Genomic DNA, 18,663 nt, shown 5'->3' with positions numbered 1-18,663 from the left:
TTCAAGTATATATATATATACTTTTGCCTTGCCTTTGTTTATTCTATGCATCCTCTTTGTCTCAGGACTTTAAATCTTGATCATTAAGATGTCCCCAAGCCATATAGTCCCTGTTTTCTGGTTTAAATCAAAGTCCCCAGTCCTATAGAGGAGTGTGTGGTTTGACAAAGTTTTGGCATAATATTAAACACTAGGTTTCTTTCTTTCTTTCTTTCTCCCTCTTTCCTCTCCTGTTTACAGAGCCTGACTTCTCTTACCTGGATGCATTGGCCCCCTACCAGCCACTGGCCATGAAGTGCATCTATTGTCCTATAGACACCAGGCTGAATTTTATCCAGGTGTCCAAACTACTCAAAGAAGTACAGGTAATCAAATTTACTTGCCTTAATTTGCTTACTGCAAGTCCAAATTATACTTAACCCAAGTATAGGTGCCTCCAAAATTTATTCTGCTATATATGATAGAACTGAGGCACCTGTGGGGGGCGGGTGGGGGGGAAGAAATCAAGCGTTGGAGGAAGGATGAAAGCAGTGCCACACCACCAGGACACAAATTCCATCCCTTTTGTAAATGTGTTCTTGTGGTAGAGTTTATGTTGCAATGGTCCAGTGTTGCTTTCGTCACTTTAATTTTAACATCATTTAATGAAAACCTTGGCTTTTGTAGATGTGCCTAGCAATATTCTTTATGCAATTCTTTATTGCTCAGTGAAGAAAATCCCAAAACATTATCATTAACCATATTTGAAGACTTCCAAAGAGGCTAATATCTTTTTAGAAACTGATTTTTTTGCCAGAGTGCATTATGTGAAGTTTTGTTGAGCATGTAACTGACATTTGTCCTCCTGTAATACAGACTCCAACCTCCAACCTAGGTTGCCCTGACCGCATTTTCCAGCCCTCTAGGGCTCCTTGTCATTTATGTTTGTCAGTGTAATTGTCCAAAATCAACCATGTGGCTGATTGCCATTTTGAGATGAGGCACATATGGGACATGGCAAGTTCTAAAATAATTTTAACAGCAGTTGGGGGGAAAAAAACCAACCATAAAGAAAAAACAGAATAATAAGAGTTGGAAGGAACCTTGGAGGTCTTCCAGTCCAACCCCCTGCTTAGGCAGGAAACCCTACACCACTTCAGACAAATAGTTATCCAACATCTTCTTAAAAACTTCTAGTGTTGGAGCATTCACAACTTCTGCAGGCAAGTTGTTCCACTGATTAATTGTTCTAACTGTCAGGAAATTTCTCCTTAGTTCTAAGTTGCTTCTCTCCTTGATCAGTTTCCACCGATTGCTTCTTGTCCTCCCCTCAGGTGCTTTGGAGAATAGCTTGACTCCTTCTTCTTTGTGGCAGCCCCTGAGATATTGGAACACTGCTGTCATGTCTATGTGACTTGTTCTCTCCCACTTAGCCTCATCATGTTAAAGAATAGTCCTCAGGGCCCCCCCAGAATTTAGCAGGTCATTGTGAGATAGCTGTACTTTCAAATATTATATTTCTTGAAGCATACCAGAGCTGTAGTAGTACAATAAAACCCCAGTTTTCCACATCTCAACTGAACGGGAGCCACATACAATGGATAAAATTCAGTTGGAAGTTCCATAATGGTATGATTTGTATCCATTTATATTATTTGTGTAATGACATCATTATCTAAATGCTGTAATTTTGGTATCATTTGTGTAATGGTGTAACAATATAAGGGATACAGTTTACAATATATCTAGATTTGCATGGTGTGCTTCAGGTTTAACTGTAATATAAACCTTACATGAGCTGATCTGAAGGCTTGAGACAAGCTACCATTTCTTTCAGTTTTTCAGTATAATCAACTTTTTCTAGTTTTCCCCAAGCAAGGCATTCTCCAGATTCATGGACATTCCCTCCAAGAATTCTCAGTAATGATCCCGTAAACTGAAAAACTCTGGGATTTGAAATTCACCATCTGCAGATCTTCCCAGAATAGCTTTTCTGTCAAAATAGAATAGAATAGAATAGAATTTTATTGGCCAAGTGTGATTGGACACACAAGGAATTTGTCTTGGTGCATATGCTCTCAGTGTACATAAAAGAAAAGATACGTTCATCAAGGTACAACATTTACAACACAATTGATGGTCAATATATCAATATATGGTCCTGTAATGGTTGAATGTACCTTGAATTTGTAGGCTGGGGTTCTGAGGGGGGAAATATGTCCTATTTTGTTATTTTATTTCATTTTATTTTATTATTTCATTTCATTTTATTTTATTTTATTTTATTTTATTATTTTATTTCATTTCATTTTATTATTTCATTTCATTTCATTCCTTTCCAAGCAGAAAACAGACTGGTCTGGAAATTTTCTCCCTGACATGCTATTTTTTAATTTCTGTAAGTTTTATTAGGCAAAGCCGTGGAAATAACTTCTCCTTCTACATACAGTATATAAACTGTACATTGAGTCATTGGGACAGGGGTGAAATCCACTTACCTTTGCTACTGGTTCGTAAATGTGAGCACTTGCTACACTCGCACTTGCCTCCTCCACAGATGCACAGACCCTTTGTGCATGCGCAGAGGGTCAAAAAGGGATGTCATGACATCTGGGCGGGTGGGCAGAGCCTCCCGCCACCAGCGCTACCAATTCACCCAAGCTGAATTTCACCACTGCATTGGGAGTTGGATAGCATATACTCTTAATTAATTTATCTTGAAAAAAATGTGTGAAAAGCTTTTTTTCACACTTTGAAACTGCACTGTAACTTACTGAAAATCTCAAGAGTGCTTTCCTTGTTTTCTTAACAGCCTCTCCATGTGGTTTGTCCTGAGCAATATACTCAGCCTCCTCCAACCCAATCCCATCGCACAGATTTGATGGTTGACTGCTTGCCTCCACCCATGTCCTACCGCAGAGCAGAGGTGCTAACTCTTCCATTCAAACGCCGCTATGAGAAGATTGAAATCACCCCAGAGGTGAGAAATGAAAGGTGGACTCATGAAGGAAGGGGGGACTGATAGGAGATCTCTTCAGGATTGTTTGGGGAGGGGGAGCGAAAGGTCTTGAAGCAATGGGCGAAGTGCATGAATAGAGCACCTAGATGTTGTTGATTGATATACTATAACTGGTATGAGCAAGATACAGATGTAAGTTTTCTTCAGATTTTCTTGAGAACAAAGACCAATAGCTGTTGCTATTGATGTTACTGAAATGAGGTCATATTTTGCAGGAAAAGAAGTCTGTTGTATGTCTTTGTCTCTAGCAAACTTTCTAGTACCTTTCAGTTCTAGTAAGCAAAATTGGGTTACTTGTATCAGTGCTCTGACTTAGTTTTGTAACTCATTCCACCTTGAGATTACCAGTGCGTTGGCTACCTGCACCAATGTTCCTTTGGGTAATTTTCTTGCAGCTCTTGCAATAAACCACCTGGGTGGTTTATTTGTAGACTAGCTAAATGATCATGGCTAGTCATTCCATCAATGGCCTAGCCTGTTTTTTATGGCAGTTATACATCCTAGACACAATGTCAACATTCCAAGCATAGCAACCAGCCAAAAAATAAAATAAAGGACCTCTCTCTTACAGGATATATACAGAAATATTTAACACATTGCCCAGTTTTAATTGAGGTGGAAGAAAATATCAATACTTTGTTTAATTTCTTCCAGCTTTTCTAATTAAGGTTCCTATTAGCTTTGCTATTGTGCATGAGAACTCCATTTTGGACAACTAATTGGGGTAAATAAATTATTCCCTTTCCTAGTGATTGGTCTGAAGCTCTTTTGAATCCTTCTTGTGTTCCTTTGTTACTTGATTTCCATGGCTGAAGTCTTGTTTGATGATGTGCTAATTGTACTATTCCATTCTTCCAAATACACCCCCTTCCAGTGATCAGAGTTCTGGTGCTAACCACACACACACACACACACACACATACACACACACAAGCTGATGACGACCTTAACAGGGTTATTTTGGGGTGGGTGGGTTAGGGCTTATATTAGGAGCATGCTAAACAAAATGAGGCTAGGGCTTATTTTTTGGGTGGGTCTTGTTTTTGGGAAAACACAATAGTTGTCCTATAATATAGTGTTCCACATTGATCAATGCCTTTTATCAAATAACACTTGAATTAAATGGGAGTTTATAAATGAGAACTGATACTTGGATATAAATGGAGGACGTGTGTTTTGGAAAAATTGAAAATTCTGTGACGGGCATAACATTTGTCAATGTATTATAAAAACAATAATCCATGAAAAATAATAAACAGAATAGACAAGAGGGGGGGCTTCTATGTTTAATTCTGAATAATGAATGGGGGGCTTCTATATTTTCATTCTGATAGGCATCTGACTACCCTATCTGGGATACATAAGGTTGTTGTTTTTTTCCATTTGATCCAGCTTTGTTTTACAAAAAGGGATCAAGACTTCTAATGTTTGTGGGATATATATTCAAGTATTGAAAACTGGACGTCTCTACTCTATCTCTTTGGGGCTAGTATTATTTCTCAGAAATGCTTCCATTTTCCATTGTGGTTAAATCGGTCAGGCTCCTAGAAACTTACATTTCATGATATTGAACACAGGGGAGGTCAAACAAAGGAGAGCTATTATTCTCCTAACCAACTTCTATCCGTGCTGCTGGAAAGAAGATGCTACTGGACTCAAGTGGCTTCCGTCTGATGCAACAAAGCCTTTCCTAGATTTTGTGTCCAGGCCATCAGATTTTCCACATACATTTCTGTTTGATATCGGACTGGAAGCCTGACTGTGTGGTCTTTTCTTCAACTATCGGTTGAGCAGGAATAACGGGAGAGCACGCAAGAAAAATGTCAAGACTAGTATGCTGTGGAATTGATACCTTGTTCTGGATTGCAAAGACTTGATTACCACTTATTGCAGGGGTCTCCAACCTTGGCAACTTTAAGACTTGTGGACTTCAACTCCCAGAGTTCCTCAGCCAGCTTTGCTGGCTGAGGACCTCTGGGAGTTGAAGTCCACAAGTCTTAAAGTTGCCAAAGTTGGAGACTTCTGAGTTATTGGGTTTTGTGTGTGTGTGTGTGTGTGTGTGTGTGTGTGTGTGTGTGTGTTTGTTTCAAGGGCAGAATATAAAAAGTGATATAACATAGGTAGTTTCACTGTGATCCAAAGCCCAAAGTGCTAGTTTTGGTTCCTCTGGTACCCATTTCTGCCAGTCACAGCCAGTTTTGGTCCCCATCCCTGTATTCCAGGTACCTGGCATCGCCACCTGCCACTTAGCGTCCATTTCTTCCCATCAGTTGAGTGCATCAAAGCCTGAAGAGGGAGCCCTTCCTCTATGTAATTTGTTTTTCACAGCAGTGGGGCGCAATAATACATTGGGGTGTACACTGGTGATGGGGGGGGGTCAAATCATGCATCCAGCCTTGTTGAAAGCCTCAAATACAACAGGTGCTCCTGAAAGAAAAGGATGCGTTGCCTGTGTTCTGAAACACGGAAAACCTTTATTGCAAGCCGAGCATTTTAGAAAGAAACCACCTAAGGTGGTAAGAACCTCCCTCTTTAGTGCAGCTCAAAGCATCGCCGTTTAGTACAGAATGTAAAACTCAGCACAAAGCCACAAGCCACCCTGGTGTGTACAATTAAGCTGCTTCCCAAACAATACTGGCTTCCCCCATTCCTCCTGCCCCCCCCCACGCCCCCATTCAATTGAAGAGGGAGCTCTGATTTGCATCCCAAGAGCCCATTAGCCTGAACAGCAGCTGGAATCCAGGAGTGTCTTAAGTGGGGAAAGGACTGCTCCAGTTGCAGCTTCTCGGTGTGCTCTTAAAGTGGGAATATTTATCAGATTCTGCTAAGCCTACAGCATTGTGATTGTTGTCGGCGGCAACAGGTTGAATAAAGATGCCCCATAGAGAGGGATTCTGTTAGGTTTCTCTGGATCGCAATTCGTGTTCAGGCACTTAATTCTCAAATCTTTTGATTTCAATTTGCTCGAAAGATTCTAATATCTCTGGTGTTAAATCCAAGGACGATTTCTCATTTGTTTAGATCAGGGGTGTCAAACCCGCGTCGTCACGTGACATATCGCAACTTTTCTGGCCTTCCTTAAACTGGGTGTGGGCGTGGCCAGTGTGTGATGCCATGAGTTTAACACCCCTTGTTTAGATCTTAAGCACAGCAAATACTACCCAACAAATTTTGTCCCTTTCCCACTCAGGTTTTCTTAAAATCTCTCCTGCAGTGTGATTTCTGCAATCCTTGGAGCTCCTCCCCACCTCACCTAACCAAATATGTGCTGATGACAAAATATTCAGCAGTAGGGCTTCACAGACCTGTTTCTTTCATCCGTTGGGTTTTTTGTTTTTTGTTTTTTGCCAAAAAAGCTGAATGTACATGATTTGTTAATACAAATCATGATTTGTTTGTTATAGTAGGTCTTTTTAAAAAAAAACCAAACATCAAAGAAATCAGCAGCTGGGAATGCCAGCCTTGCTTCTCTAGGGTTCTTACTATCTGATGTTACTTTTGCAGTCCCAGCCATTGGCTGTGCTGGCTGGAGCAGGGGTCTCCAACCATGGCAACTTTAAGACTTGTGGACTTCAACTCCCAGAATACCTCAGCCAGCAAGGCTGGGTGAAGAATTCTGGGAGCTGAAGTCCACAAGTCTTAAAGTTGCCAAAGTTGGAGACCCCTGGGCTGGAAGACACTAAAGTTCTTTACTTGTCTCTTAGCTCCCGTTGACCTAGTGCAGTCTTCAAATAGAGCTGAGTCTAACTTCCGTTTCTGGAGGATATAATGCCCCCTAACCTTGCATTAAAAGCAGTGTGGCTCACAACAAGTATAAAGGCTTTGGCTAAGGCTGTAATGCCGGATTTGCAGCGGCACTGAGCCCTTGCAGTAAGACAGGAAGAGCCCTGATGAGTGTGCCATCATTTCAAGGTGGGTTGTGGTCACTTTGCCTTCTAACGTGGTCTGTAGTTCTGGATCTGCCTTCTTTGACATCAGTCCTTTAAAATGTGTCCTTGGGAAATTAACTTCTATGGGTTTATGAGAATTCTGCAAATAGGTGAAGATGGCTCCCAACTTAGTTTCTTAAATGTTTTAAGAAACCCCTTGAGGCCCGTTACAGCCCCTCCAGTACCAAAATGGCTTTAATGACATCCAGGATGAAAAGCTGTTCAATGAAAAACCTCCCCACCACACTTCCTGCTTCAGTAATAAAAGCAAAGGGGGTAATCATGCCTGCTAAACTTCCTGAGACTGGATTCAGCTGCTTCGGATGGAATCCACTGAACTGAATGGTGCCAATTTGCCTTAATGAAAGACCTCTTCATTCCTCCTCTCCCCCTACATTTCTCTTTAACATTCACTACCAACACAGCATGTGCTCTCCTGGGAAAAGAAATTGTAACTCTCAGGAGACCCAGAGTTCACTTTGAGTCTCTGGAACACGGAATGAGGCATGTTCACTAAACTTTTCCAAGGTGCAAAATGGGTCATCTCAAGATGATTCCCTTGGTAGTGGGGGAGAGGTTATTTTGTAGCCCCAGATGTTTTCTGCCTTAACTGGCCTAATAGATGATTGGTGAGAGCTCTAATCAACGTGGGTTTTTGTTTTCATTCTTAAAAACAGGAAACAGGAAACTTCTTTCTAGTACTAGCGGCAGAAGAAAGTTGGTTATTGAGGGGACTTTGATGCTCTCTGAGCTTGGTTGTTTTCTTGCAGATGTTTCATTACCCAAACTAGGTAACAACTGATGAATGGATAATGAAACATCTGCAAGAAAACAACCAAGCTCAGAGAGTGCCAAGGACCCCTCATTTCAACCTTGAGCTACACATATTCTCCTTTATAATGTTGGTTACTTACTTATTTTTATTTATGATTGGATATATATCAGGGGTGAAATGCTATCGGTTTGCTCCAGTTCAGGCAAACCAGTAGTAAAAAAAAAGCTACTGGTTCAGTTGAACTGGTAGTTAGCTACCGGTTCACTCGAACCGGTAGTTTAAAAAAGCTACATCTGAAGATCAGCTGTGCCGCACAGTTTAGTATTGCTAGAAAGCAGGATTTCCTGCTTTCAAGCGAAGCTAAACTGTGTGGCACAGCTGATCCCCAACTTGTTGTTCTACTTACCTTTCCAAGCCTTTCGTTTTGCACGTATCACCCGAACCGGTAGCTTTTTAAACGTGCAGCTAGCTTTTGGTGCGTATGCACAGCCAGCGAATTGGTAGCAAACTGGTTCAGATTTCACCACTGATATATATCCAATCTTTTCTCCAGGAACTCAAGGCAACATAATTCTTCATCTTCCTAGTTTTCTCCAGAACAACCATTGAGAGGTAGGCTGGACCAGGAGAGAGTCATTGGCGCAAAGTCACACAGTGAGTTTCAGTGGCCAAGGAAAACTACTAGGCCTTGCTGTAGTCCAGCTCCTTAAACATACTCCATAGTGGCATACAAAAGGAAGCAATGCCTTGAAGCCAGTAGGCCCATGATGATGAACCTAGGGCACACGTGCCAGAGGTGGCACACAGAGCCCACTCTGTGGGCACACGGGCTATCGCTAGCTGCTCTTCTGGTTTCCAATTGGTTTTTGCAGGCGCCGGAAAATGGCCCGAAAAATGGCCAAAAAACAGGCATGTGCGCCAGCCATCTGGTCTTTGGTTTCCGGTGCTCCAGTGCATGCAAAGACTAGCTGGCCGGCGCACATGCGCATGCTGGAAATCCAAAGACCAGCTGGGCAGCGTGCAGATGCAAACACATTCCAGTTTTGGCACTCAGTACCAAAAAGGTTCACCATCACTGCCCTAGGCCAATATTGTTAAGCTCCATGTTTTAGTGGCCTATGTTCTCTTTCTCCCTGTATCATCTTGGATAGGTAGTAGGAATGGCAAAAGTGAAGATTAGTGGAAAGTCATGCAGCTAAGGTAAATTTGCCTGCTATCTGTTGATCTAATATATAAATAAAACTCAGCCCATATAAATGAAATAAAGCAAGAAGCCAACTGTCTTTTACTCTCCTTGCTTTAGGGAGGATTTTTCCTGGCTGTTAATAGATTTATTTATTGGGGTGTAAGTGCGTTGGGGGCCCTGAGGCACATCACATTTTTATTGAAGACAGTCATCACAGCTGCTGCTTAGGACCTTCACCTTTTTTATGATACTGTCAGGAAGATGTTTTTTATTTCTTCTGATACATAGTTTGAATACTAATATGGTTTGTAATGCATGGTGTAGCTGCAGGAATCTGTAAATAATGGAGACTCAGATAGATTCAACGAAAAGGTTAGAAAGGTAAGCTGAATTGCTTGGTTGATGTACTGTCACGTTGAAATTGCCTCTTAATGACCACACAGATTTTCTCCAGAAAGCTCAGTCCCCAGCCTAGTCATTCAGGTGTTCCAACAATGTGCTTGTTGCAGTAATTTGGTCAGAAAGGGCCTGTCTCAGTTCAACATCTTTGTGCCAACCATCTTCTCTTGGGAAATCCACAAATGGAGTAGGAAACCAACAACATCTCCCTAGTGAAGTTTTTTTCATAGAGTCATGGGTTGGAAAGATTGGAAGGTCTTTCAGTTTAACTCCCTTCCCAGAGCAGGAATACTCAAATAATCCCAAATGTCATCCAGACTTTGTTTAAAAACCTCTAGTAATGAACATGGGAGATTCTCAGTCATCTTGGTCATGGTTGTCCCAAAGGTGTTTTTCCAAGAATGGATGAGAAATGTCTTCAGAGGAAAATGGGAAAGTCCAGTTGCCTCTTGAGAAAGCACCTTTGGGACTCTAGTAATGAAGTACCCACAACTCAAGGGAAAGACTATTTCACTGCTTCATAGCTCTGATAGTTAAGACTTCCTTCTTTATTGTAGATTTGGAGCTCTTCCTATAAAGTTTCCACCATTGTGGTTTTTTTTCTACCCTTCGACACTACCAAAAATAAATTCACACCTTCTCCCCTATGGCAGTCCTTCAAATATTAGAAGACGGCTATCGAGTGTCCCTTTAGCCTTCTCTTCTTCATACTAAACATGCCCAGTTCTTTTAACTCAGTTCATAGGATTTAGTTTTAAAGCCTCTCACTGTTTTTGCTGATCTTCTCTGAATCTTTCCAGATCCTCAACATCCTCCTTGTATTGTGCCAACAAAAACTAGACACAACATTCTAGCAGAAGCCTGACCAGCACATCATAGATTAGATCTCTACATTGTAAGTCTTTTGATACGATCCAGGATTTATGTGGCTGTTTAGCCGTTTGCAGCACACCACTGGATCATGCTTCATCTGTGATCTGCCAGGATAGCCAGTTCCTTTTCACAAGTGCTACTGCCAAGCCAACTATCACTTATTTTGTACTTGTGGATCTAGTTTTTCTTACCAAAGTGCAGAATGTAACATTTCTTACATTGGAGCGGTTTGTTGGATATGGCCCAACATTCAAGTCCATCAAGATCCTTTTGAATCTTGAGTATCTCTTTGAAAGTATAACAATCACACCACCACTACCCACAGCTTTGTGTAATTTGTACATTTACTGAGCATCTCATTTAGCTCCTCTAAAGTCATTTATAAAAGTTTTGAAGCGCACTAAGTCAAGGGTCTCTAACCTTGGCAACTTCAAGCCTGGAGGACTTCAACTCCCAGAATTTCCCAGCCAGCTTTTAGTATAGCAAATATATTTAATATATTCTGTAATGTCCATCTATTGTAATCTTGAAGATCCTCTATTACATCAGAGATGCCTAGAATTCCCAATTAGAAAGCCTTATAACCTGTTAAAGTCTATACTTTAAGGCCACCTGAACATCACTGTACTTTTAACTAGTTTCATAGATATTAAGGTCTCTTTCTTTTTAGCTGCTTATATTGTTTAAATAGAACTGCTAATTAGTTCTATTGACCATTGCCCAAGTCCTAAGCTATGAGGAAGAAAAGAAAAACTCCTTCTAACCACTTTTACCATGTCATGTGTAATTTTAGAAACCTGGTGCAATTGGCCATGCTAGCTGGGGAATGTTGACAATTGTATCTCCAAGCATTTGAAGGATATTGTGTTGGGAAAGACAGTTATATTGTATTCATGTTCAGAATTTTTCTTTCTAAACTACCAGGCCAGCTGTGCTAAAGTATTTCTCTATCAAGGAAAATGTTCCAGCTTATTTTTAACTCATCTTTTGCTTCAGCTTGCAGATTCACTGGTACCCACCGAGATGAAACCTGGTATTTCCTTGGCAACTGTTAGTGCGGTTTTGCACACTAAAGACAACAAGCATGTGCTCCAGGTATGATATGACAAGTGCTGGGGGGGTGGGCATGCATGAAAGCTGGGGGGAAGTGGAGGATTCCAAAGATTTGCCAGTTCATAGGGGCACGATTTGCCTTGTTCAAAGAGGTGCGATGGCCCAGTGGTTAAAGACATTGAGCTTGTCCTCTGGAGAGCTGACAGTGCAGGTTTGAGAGCCGAGCTCCACGCAGTGGGGTGAGTTCCCACTCCTGCCCCAGTTCCTGCCCACCTAGCAGTCCAAAAGCATGCAAATGCAAGTAGATTAATAGGTAACACTTTGGTGGGAAGGAAACAGTGTTCTGTGCACCTTTGGCATATAGCCACTCCGACCATATGACCATGGAAATTGTCTTTGGATAATGCTAGCTCCCTTGGCCAAGAAACGAAGATGAGCACCGGGCCCCAGAATCAGACACAACTCGACAGAGAAACTTTTAGCTTTTTTTATTTTAAGTTTTTTTATTGATGTTCATCTTGTTTTTTTAGAAAAGCGTTCCCCCCACAATGAAAACTTGTTGATTTTCCAGTCTAGTCAACACCTGGGATTCTTTTTGGAAGTCTCCCAATGAAACATAAGCAAGTCTGACCCCTCTTCCTTTTTTATTTTAGATCCCCCAAGCTACTTCTTTAGCTACTATATTCCTGTAGAACTCTGTCTCCAACTTACATGATAAACCTACTTGCTTTTAGATATGTAAATATGATTTTGCCTATTGTGCAAAAAAGAAAAAAAAAGTCTGGGCAAAACTGATAGATAAGACAGTATTTAAAAACAATGGTAGTGTATAATGAAGCAATCGATTGCACATATTCAATTAAAACAAATTAATAATTAACTAGATGCTTCTTTGAAAGAGAGATAACAGCGATTGGACAGAAAGGTGTGGGGAGGATTAAGAGAAAAAATAGGCAGCGGGACAGAAGAAAAAACAAAAGGAAGGCAAGGAGAAGGAAATAATTTAATGTATGAAAGAAAAAGGAGAGAAAAAAAACACTAGCCCCCTTCTGCAAATAAGTATTAAGAAGTTTTGTTGATGTATCTCTAGACAGATTTTATAGCCTAGACCAGGGGTTGGCAAACTATGGCCTATCGGCCATACCTCGCCCACTGCTTGTTTTTATATGGTCCACAAATATATATGCCTTAAGATGTCTACATGTCATATATGATGAGCACTGCCATCTTGATTAAATGGCTTGACCATTCATAAGAGATTGACTCCCCAATGCTTGGTTGGCTGCATTGATTGAAGAGTTGAGGGTATCTGTTCCAGTGGTGAAATCTAAATGTTTTTGCTACCGGTTCTGTAGGCGTGGCTTGGTGGGCATGGTTTGGTGGTCCTGTGACCAGATGGGCATGGCCAACTTGCCGTCACTCACAGCCCATTTGAGGAAAAAGCATGCACAGCTGAGTGAGTTTGGCTGCAGGAGGAGGCAGGGTGCAATGGGATTGTTTTGTTCACCGCGGTGGTGCTTTGGGAGGACAGGCAGACGTCTGCAGCTGACAACTATAATGAATATGTCCGCCTGCCCTCCTGAAGCACCATCGCTGGCCGCCGTTCGCTTTCATTTCACGGCAGGAGAAGGAAATATGCAAACGGCGACGGCACGGCAGTGCTCCAGGAGGGCAGGCAGACGTCTGCAGACAGGCAGGGAGGGAGGACGGTGAGACCAGCGACGACAAGGGTGGCTGCGGCAGCCCCTTTCAAGCGCAGCGCACGGATGCAGCAGGCAAGGTGGCCCCAGCACGCCTCTTGAGCGGGCAACTGGGCGGGCGGGGGCAGGGCCACCAGAGATGATTGCTACCGGTTCTCTGAACCACCAGCAATCATCACTACCAGATCGCCCGAACCGGTCTGAACCCGAAGCATTTCACCCCTGATCTGTTACCTGGCCACTTGAGGCTTGCAGAATAGTAGAAGGTTTTCATGTAGAGCTTTAGCTATGCACACGCTCTTTATCTTTTTCACCTCCAAACTTCTTTTATTGGTAGCTCCCACCAAAACTTCCCCAGCCTCAGCCTGGCAAAAAGAGGAAGAGAATAACGGATGACATGCCAGAACTCAAGCCAACCAAACCTCTCCTAAGTGGCTCTATCCCAGTAGACCAACTGGTACAGACTCTGGAAAAGGTAAAAGGGAATACTAACAGAGAAAACCTGGTAGATTGGCTAAGCATCTAATGCTAAGAAGCTGGTCCTGTTGATCAGCATTTATTTTTAAAGCACTTATTTCACTGTTCTCCTAAGAATTCCGTCAGTGCCACGAAGGTCATGGTTTATTAACCTTATCCTTTCTGAGCCTCATTTCTAAAAGAAAGAGGTAATTTTAACTTGTTTTTTGCTTACCTCGTCCCACATAATTCAGCAGGAGCCATTGAGTATCAAACCACATCAGTTTACATAGCATTACCCAGAGTTCTGCTCCTTTTTTTAAAAAAATAAGAGCAGACTTTGCCAGCCTGGTGCCACCCATATCATCTTCAAAGATATATTGGGCTGCAAGTGCCAAATTCTCTAGCCAGCCATGTGCCAACCAGGAAAAAAAAAACCACAGGAGTTCTTTGCTAGCGCACTTGAAGGATGCAAAATTGATAAGGCTGTGATAGAGCCTCCTGCATGTTGGACTGAAGCAGATAGGACAAAGAAGAAGAAGAAGAAATGTGGTGATTTGTCTATTTTTAATACATATGTAAAGGTGTAATTCATATTTCTAAACAACATATGGCACAGGCAAATATTAACCAGATGCTTATCAGATGGAGGGTTTTAAATAGCTCCTATTTGAGGTGGATTGTTGTTGTTTTTTCTTCTCCATGGTGGCTACAGCACGGCTTCAGCGACATCAAAGTGGAAGATACCCCAAAAGGGCATCTGGTGCTATTCCAGGATGTGGAAACTCTAATCCGCATTGAAGAAGATTCAACGCACATCATGTGTGAGAATGACGAGTCGCTTAGGGTGAAACTGCAGGACCTGGTCCTCAAATTCCTGCAGAAATTCTAGACTTTATCCTGCCAAAGTTCACACGACCTGCTCTCCTTAGCCTTCTGAAGTGGGAGACGCCTAAACCAAGGATTTGGGGTTACAAGGTGGGGGAGCAAGCTTGAAAACCATGTCTGCAGTGGCACGCCTTTGATTTGTGAGAGACGCAACACGTAGGCGTGCTATTCTCTCTCCTGAAAGGAAGATGATAAGAACCCCTGTTTATAGGAGCCAAAGTTAAGGAGACCTGATTAATTCTGTCTAGATATCTTGCTATAAAAATGTCCTTCTGTTTATTAGCTGCAGGGTAAAAGCTGGGATTTAGCTGATATTACAACTGCAGCAGAATCCAGAACAGTGGATGAACAGGCTTTCCTGCCATCTGTTCTTTTTTTTTATTAACTAAAATTGGGGGAGAAATAAATGTTAAAGATGTATTTAGTTTCAAGTTTAATTTTATTTTTTAAAGTTTGTAATACTGAAGTTCTTTATACCGATCTGATACAGACCCAAATAAAATACAGACCTGCTTTGTTTTAACTGATGGCTCATCTTAAATACACGATAAACATAATGCTAAGAAATTACTTCTTAGCTGAAGGTTATTCAGAAGCTGCATTGGACTTTCACATGTATGGAAGTAGCATCAACGATAGAACAAATATCCAATTCCCCCAACCTCACCTCAGATTTGAAAGCATACTCTTAATTTGTCTACTGTTCGTCAGAACTAAAACAAAAGACGATAATCATCTATCAGATCTGGGAGCAATGAAACTTTGTAGGAGTTCACCACTCCCCATGCGATTAGAGTTGTGGAAAAAGTGTTCTACTTAGTATTCTACAAATCTGATGTCACTCATGTAGTTGCTTCCATAATCTCATGAAGCTTGTTTGACCAGTTCAGATTATGGAACACTTTTGTTGTCTTTAGATTCAGAGATCAAGCAATAGCACTGAGACTTATATACCGCTTCACAGTGCTTGACAGCCCTTTCTAAGCAGTTTATAGAGTCAGTGTATTGCCCCCAACAATCTGGGTCCTCATTTTACCGACCTGAGAAGGATGCAAGGCTGAATCAACCTTGAGCCAGTGAGAATCAAATTGCTGGCAGTTGGCAGAATTAGCCTACAATACTGCATTCTAACAACTGTGCCATCACAGCCCTGAAAATAATCTCATGTCAAGCTCTCCTGGCTCTTGAATCATGAACATAAACATGATTTTTATTTAAAAGTACATTGGAACTTGCATGGTAGTTGTAAGTTTTACCCTTAAGTAGTGTCCCACTTACGATAGCATGTGCTCCTAAGTATACTTTCCTTTTCTGGTACAGCTGGTCAGGCAGAAATATTACTATTATACAAGACTAGTCGTAATGCACAACTTTCTCCTATTGCTTCCCCCCCCCCTTTTTTGGAGAAAAAGAGAAAGAAATCCTTTAACATTCACTTGGGGAAGGAGTTGTGAATTGCATTACTTCCTCTATTCCTGGCCCAATCATGCAGAAAATGAGTATCTGGTCAGCTACAATGAAAAGCTTAGTTAAATGATCAAAGGAAAGAGCAGTTGCTGCTTGTCGAGGTTCCATTGTCACAATTTGGCCCCAGGGTAGCTATTTAAGACCTGCTAATCTTCTCCTTTTCATTCCTGAACAGACTCTGCATAATATACCATTTTTCCCTCTCCTTCCTTGCTTCTTGAAAGGGCAAATTTTGGCTTATCTGCGAATACTACTAAGCACTAGTTTTATTATTGACCCCAAATGAAAGAGACTTGAGGGATTTTTCCCATCATTATCCACCCCACCCCACCCCAGGCTATGATACAGCCTCGGCACACTTTATGTCAAAGTACTGTAAAGCCCACAGAGAGAGGTTTGACTGCCTGTGGCTGAGACATGACAACTGCTTTACAGAGCATGAGAAAGAAAAGCTATTATCGCTTATAACAGTTGGTGATGCAGGTTACATGCCCATCACATTTATGTTAAATTGAAATAACACAGATGCAAACAAATTGGAACAGCAAGGGGCCAGAGATCTCCCCTACCGAGAAACAATGCACAAAAGCCAATGTCTGAAATCAGGAACGTATTTCCCACTGGGGACCACAGCAAGTCTGCAATTACTTAGTAAACACAGCGGAGAATGAATAAACAAGAGGCACAAAATGAAAAGGCTTCAGCACCAGCTCTGTTGCCCACCCCACCTGCCCTCTTACTGTATCTTGCTGGGTTTTGCAATTTTCCTCCCATATTGTCTTTAAAAACTATAGTCCATCAATGGGCAATTCCTTCAAGTTTGGCAGATGGATGTCAGCCCTCCCCCAAATTGGGGTGAGGTCTTTTTTCTTTTCATTCTCCCAGTTCCATTAAACTGTAATCGTTTCCTCATCTTGGGAAAGCAGACCTGGTTTTAGTTTTTAGTGGTATTAATAAAAAAACAACACCGATGAAAGGAAAATTCAATAGGCAGCAGTACGAGGATCCTAGGATTTTACTCAGTGGCTAGAAAAGGACAAAAAATATACAACATCTGAATAGCAGACATTGTTTTCTGTATAAACAATTTTTAAAAAAACCCCACCTAACCCTTATGTGAATGCAGATGGGGCTAGGGTTAGGGGTGGATTCTGAATAAGACAACTAATGTTTGGACATGGAATTGGTTGCTTTGCTCCCGTTTCTAATAAACACTAGAAAAAAAATATAAGTGTCTGTGTATCTGTGTGTGCAGAGAGAGAGAGTACTATTTTTTTTTAAAAAAATACTCATATGGCATAATATAGAACATAGATTTCTGCCATGGCAGCTTCAAAAAATAACAACAAACCAACCTATTTTAAAAAGTAAGAGACAGGATTCAATTCAAAATTGGGAAGCCTTGCTGATAAAACATTTATAGAATGCAGCTTTCCATTACAGGATTTTAAGGCTGTGTGTCTTCAAAACAGATCTCTCTGCAGTCAGTGAGAGCTTTGGCTAGAGATCATTAGAGGCTCTAATACCTGCCTAGCAGTCATTAAAGTGCTTTGAACATCTGAAAGTGCCACAGAGTGCATCCTTCACGTAGCACGACTGTTTCATTAGCTGTGAAGCCTTTTCATTATCTTGTTCTTGCCGTTTAATCTATTATCTTTATACTTAAATGCCACAGCAGTCAACAGCATGGAAATTGATTTTTGCTGAATTTGGAAGTTGGATTTGGCATAGTGTGGACTTAAAAGCGTTCTAGCAGGAAAACCTGGCAGGAGTACATCATGGGAGTACATCCAGGGTGGCTTGACTTTTAGCAATGATGTGGCAGAACTAGGCAGATCTTCAGTGCCTGAGCCAGGAAAGGAATTTATTTAGTATTGGATTTATATCCCACCCTTTTGTGTAGATGGTCAAGACAGCATTCAATGTTCCCTTTTAATTGGCCTGTGAAGTAGATTGGGCTAAAGTTTTTGTGGATTTTAAGACTCCTCTTTTTTCCTTGACAGAGTGTACCTCTTACTCAGTGGTGGGATTCTACTGGTTCAGACCGGTTCGGGAGAACCGTTAGCTCCGATTTTCAGACGTTAGCAAACCGGTTCACTCCAGTTTTGAAGTGGGTCCACCCGCCTGCCCCTGCGTTATACTCACCTATATTTCCGTTTCCGAAGCCCAGCTGATCGGCACGGCAGAGTGGCTTGCCATGCCTCAGCTGTTTTCCTTGCTGGCAGCAATGCAGAAAGTGAGTTTTCTCCAAACTGTGCACGCATGCACAGGGCGTGTCTGGCGCACGAGCGTAGTGAGAGAGTGTGTGTGAAGCGTGCGCTTAGAGAACCGGTTGTTAAACTGGTAGGGATCCCATCCCTGCTCTTACTGGTTTTTATCAAACAGGCAAATGATGACATTTTATTCTGAATGGAAATGTAAAGCACTACACCCGCTAGCACGCCTGGTAGAGAAGATTAAACCTGCTTTGAACCAGTCACTTTCTGCATGTCCCCTAAGAGACAGGGTCTTAAGACTGCATCCGAGCACCCTGGTCTTCCATAATGCCATTATTTGGCTGCATTGAGACAATACTATTATTGGATTCTTGGTGTTCTCTTACTGGGTTGTTGTCCTGCAGTAACATCAACAATCTAATCAAGCTCACCCCAACCACGACTGTCAATACATATAATACATATGTCTTGCCTTGACAGTTTTGGCTGAGATGGGCTTGATTAGGTTGTTGATGTTACTGCAGGACAACAACCCAGTATATAAATTTGCAGATAACCAAGCTCAGAGAAAATCAAGAACTCAATTGCTTAGCCTTGAACTACATATATTCTTTATTAATGAACCAATGCAATTAATCTGGTTACTGAATTCACTCATTTTCTGGATTTACCCAATGCTTTTGCATGCAAGAAATGTTAAAACTGATTTAATAGTGTACAGTT

At 41.6% G+C, this 18,663-nt stretch overlaps 1 protein-coding gene across 2 annotated transcripts in view; it reads left to right on the top strand.

Annotated features, from left to right (window-relative positions):
• Window positions 1–16,918, top strand: part of INTS9 (integrator complex subunit 9) — an 86,382-nt gene extending 69,464 nt beyond the window's left edge. Inside the window, exons 12-16 of one of the 2 annotated variants that reach the window (XM_058164810.1) lie at window positions 241–365; window positions 2,792–2,959; window positions 11,157–11,255; window positions 13,251–13,388; window positions 14,085–16,918. In XM_058164810.1, the coding sequence (XP_058020793.1) occupies window positions 241–365; window positions 2,792–2,959; window positions 11,157–11,255; window positions 13,251–13,388; window positions 14,085–14,261 (707 nt within the window). In that variant the 3' untranslated portion in view covers window positions 14,262–16,918. The remainder of the gene's footprint in view (window positions 1–240; window positions 366–2,791; window positions 2,960–11,156; window positions 11,256–13,250; window positions 13,389–14,084) is intronic. The other variant, XM_058164809.1, reaches the window with a different exon arrangement.
• The last annotated feature ends 1,745 nt before the right edge of the window (window positions 16,919–18,663 follow it).

The sequence above is a fragment of the Ahaetulla prasina genome, chromosome 1 (genome assembly GCF_028640845.1).
Source record: "Ahaetulla prasina isolate Xishuangbanna chromosome 1, ASM2864084v1, whole genome shotgun sequence".
Taxonomy (NCBI): Eukaryota; Metazoa; Chordata; class Lepidosauria; order Squamata; family Colubridae; genus Ahaetulla; species Ahaetulla prasina.
Note: the sequence above shows the minus strand (reverse complement) of the source record. Positions and strands in the feature narration are given on the sequence as shown.